Source organism: Phalaenopsis equestris, unplaced genomic scaffold (assembly GCF_001263595.1).
Source record: "Phalaenopsis equestris unplaced genomic scaffold, ASM126359v1 Scaffold000001, whole genome shotgun sequence".
Taxonomy (NCBI): domain Eukaryota; kingdom Viridiplantae; phylum Streptophyta; class Magnoliopsida; order Asparagales; family Orchidaceae; genus Phalaenopsis; species Phalaenopsis equestris.
Window position 1 is genome coordinate 1,053,949 of NW_018164443.1, and position 3,421 is coordinate 1,057,369.

Below are 3,421 nucleotides of genomic sequence, written 5' to 3' on the forward strand. Positions count from 1 at the left end.
TATATCAATAAATGTGGTCCATTTGAAGATATAAATAAATAAATGAACTCAATTTAATTCCCCCAACAAACCTCTAAATTAAACAAATGCATCAAACAAACCTCCCATGCATTATTATTATTATTATTTTTAATGAAGAACCGCCCAACGCACATTCTTCCCCAACCAAGCCCTATAAAAACGTCAGCATAATAAAAGCAAGCTCACATATCTTGCCTACATGTCACCATCTCCCCTTCCTCCTCATTTCCTCTATTCCTTCCCAACTTAACTCCTCTTCCCTTCTCCTCCACCCATGGAAGGCAACCAAAACAGTTCCGGCAACATACCCCCCGCCGCCAGCGAGCCCATCCGCTCACGTTGGACCCCAAAGCCAGAACAGATCCTCATACTTGAATCCATCTTCGAAAGCGGAATGGTGAATCCAGCCAAAGATGAGACAGTAAGGATTCGCAAGCTGCTAGAAAAGTTTGGTTCGGTTGGGGATGCCAACGTGTTTTACTGGTTTCAGAACCGGCGGTCTCGCTCTCGCCGTCGCCAGCGTCAGATTCAGGCGAGTCTTGCGGCCGCCTCGGCGGTGGTTGGAGGAGGAAAAACTACGGGATTCGAGCAATCAGCTGCAGTAGCGGCGGCAATGGCGTCTTGTTCGTCAAATTGTACGTCGTCGTCGTCATCGTCGAGTTCGTCTGGTGGTGGCGGGGGAGCTGGTTTTTATTATGGTGCTTCGTCTTCGGTGACTCCGAGTTCGGTGTCGTTGTTGTCGGGGTTTGGTGGGAGTCATAAGGCGGATGATCTGTTTTCTATTTCTGATCAAATGGGGGGACTTGGAGATGATAGCTATATGTCCTGTTATGAGGCGGCGCAGATGCAATACCAGACTGGTTAGTGAGAGTTGATTATTCTTAATCTTCTGCAAGGAGTTTTAAGAGGAAGAAAATCTATGATAAATATTTGTAGTAGTATATTCACAACAAATATTAGGAAAAAAATGCAATTTTGATTTCGCTTTTATGAAAATTCGTGACTGAAAACAATGCTTTTGAACAAAAATTGATTTTTTATTTTATTTTATTTTATTTATTTATTTGTGATCTTGATGATGCAACTAAAGGTTTTAGTGGATATTTTTTACTTGCAAGAGTTTTTAGCCACATAAATGATTATACCTCTTCAAAAAAAAAATATTAGTTAAAGAAACATAAACGGAATAAATGTTACAAAAGATACCTTACTTCATGTTTTACTGAAAATGATCAGAAATATAATTTTTCAAGCACAATAAATGTAAAGAAATGTGACTAATCGAGTAGCAGTTGTCGTGTTTACATGTTGCATGATATGAGAGGAGTAAAATCACACTTGGTAGAAGCATTCTTTTCTGTTTCAGTATATGGAGTTATGTGCTCTTTTAATTTTAAGCCATAGTAATTCGTTATTAACGTATCTTAAAAGAGTAATTAAGGTCAATTATTTTTTAAATTATGACTGAAGTAATTTTTTTGATTAGATGTTGATGTTGACTGAAGTAATTTTTTTGGTTAGATGTTGATTTTGATTCTATAATCACTATTGTTTACTCCAGAGCTATCTAACACAAGTACTTTAATCTTACAAATTAATATTAATTAATTTTTTTCTTAAAAGAGATGTCATAAGCATCCAGATAGATGCCAATTAGGAGTTATCTCTGTCATAATTCCTTAAAAAAATAGTTCAAAATTTTTATTTAGTCACATCAAAAATAGTGGAACTATATTCCAAAACTATAATTATGGTTCTTAATTTTTTTGAGATGTATTTAAGGCTTATTTTTTCTCATGAATCTCGAGTATTTATGTCTAGCTAGCTCCTTCCAAAAAGAGAAATTATGTACAAAAACAAGAGTTTTCCTTTTCCTTTTATTTTTTAAACTTATATATAAGATATTAACTAGAAGCAAACTTTAAGCACAAGAATAAAAGTTTAAGTATGATAAAATGATGCAGGAAGCATAACTGTGTTCATCAATGGGATTCCTTCAGAAGTTCCAAGCGGGCTAATTAACATAAGAGCTATGTTTGGCCATGATGCTATGCTCATCCATTCGTCCGGAGAACCCCTTCCCATTAATGACTGTGGAATCCTTCTGCAGAGCTTGCAGATGGGAGAAAGCTACTACTTGGTAAGATTAAAAATTCGTTGCAGCCTGTCGATATACATTTCTTCAAATATTGCACGCTCTCATTCCTTAAAATAAAATATCCTACCTTAACTGGCTATTTATTTGTCCTTGACCAGTTGACCCTCTCTCTCTCTCTCTCTCCCTCTATGTCATTTTAATTTTTCTTTTTTACAGGTTGCAAGATCTACTTAATTTAGAAGAACTCTGGGCATTGAGAAATGGGAAGATGGAGTTGAGAAAATCTTTAAAAATAAGGCATGAGCTGGTGATTTTATTTTATTGCTTTTTTTTTTCTTTTTGCATGCATGCAGGGAATGAGAGGTGTTTTGTTTATCATCTAAGGGAGCCATGTGCGCTTCTGCAAGGGTTAGAAATTATGTGATTTTTCTCTTTTTACGTTGGATTTATGTAATGAAGCCTTTGAACTGGTTCCTGCTGTCGTGAACCAATATAATATATATTATGAGTAGGATCAGTAGCCGGAATATAAATGCATATTCGTACTTCTGAATTGTACTTCAAAATGAAATAAGCTTTTTTTTTGGGGGTTGTAAAGATGCCAGAGTTCATTATATAATCGATATTGCTACAACCGTGGTGATAAGTCGGCAATTTTTTATTGTGACATGTAGTAGCAGGTCTAATGAGGCATATAAGAAGGGGAAGCTTGAAATTCTAACTTCTTTAACTATAAGAACATATTTTTAGTATAAGAAGGGGAAGCTTGAAATTCTAACTTCTTTAAGAACATATTTTTAGTTTTAGTTTTTTTTAAATAAGATATATAAAGCATGTTCTAATCACAAAGGTGAAAATATGAAAATGTTGCCCTTTTCCCAAAAAAAAAACAAGTGAAATGAGAAAAATTGGATCAAAAGATTACAAGCTCCAGGCCGGCTACAAAAAAACAGGAAAACTAATCATAATTAGTCTCCCACGTAGATGCTCCATTACTATCTTGTAAAGGGTCTAGGGAAATAAGGCTTTTTCTTGTGCTTTTTTGTTACCACGGCCACAATGTTTTGAGAATGGAGACCATCATTTTTGTTGTTCTGAATTCGATGGCATCACCTTCTAATGTAGTGTTCACTTTAGTTAAGTGTTGGTCTTTTTAAAACTTAGAGTCGGCTGAAATTAGAGTATAAGGAAACAAATGAGAGTAGAGATTTGCGGAGAGCTAGATGATAGAGGCAATGGGGAAGAAGGGTGAGCAATCTCTAAAGAAAACTGAATCAAAAGTATTAAGTACCATGGTCACAT

At 35.5% G+C, this 3,421-nt stretch overlaps 1 protein-coding gene across 1 annotated transcript; it reads left to right on the top strand.

Annotated features, from left to right (window-relative positions):
• Positions 1-228: 228 nt before the first annotated feature.
• On the top strand, positions 229-2,720 carry LOC110019832 (WUSCHEL-related homeobox 6-like). The gene is made up of 3 exons (XM_020717720.1): positions 229-881; positions 1,986-2,161; positions 2,336-2,720. Exons 1-3 carry the CDS (start codon positions 296-298, stop codon positions 2,351-2,353), a joined length of 780 nt encoding a protein of 259 aa, XP_020573379.1. The 5' UTR covers positions 229-295; the 3' UTR covers positions 2,354-2,720.
• Positions 2,721-3,421: the final 701 nt, after the last annotated feature.

What these genes read in the sequence shown, in the direction of transcription:
- LOC110019832 (XM_020717720.1), top strand. Translation starts at nt 296, where the DNA reads ATGGAAGGCAACCAAAACAGTTCCGGCAACATACCCCCCGCCGCCAGC. An exon ending in GCAGATGCAATACCAGACTG is followed by an intron (nt 882 to 1,985) that starts GTTAGTGAGAGT and finishes AAAATGATGCAG; the next exon opens with GAAGCATAACTGTGTTCATC.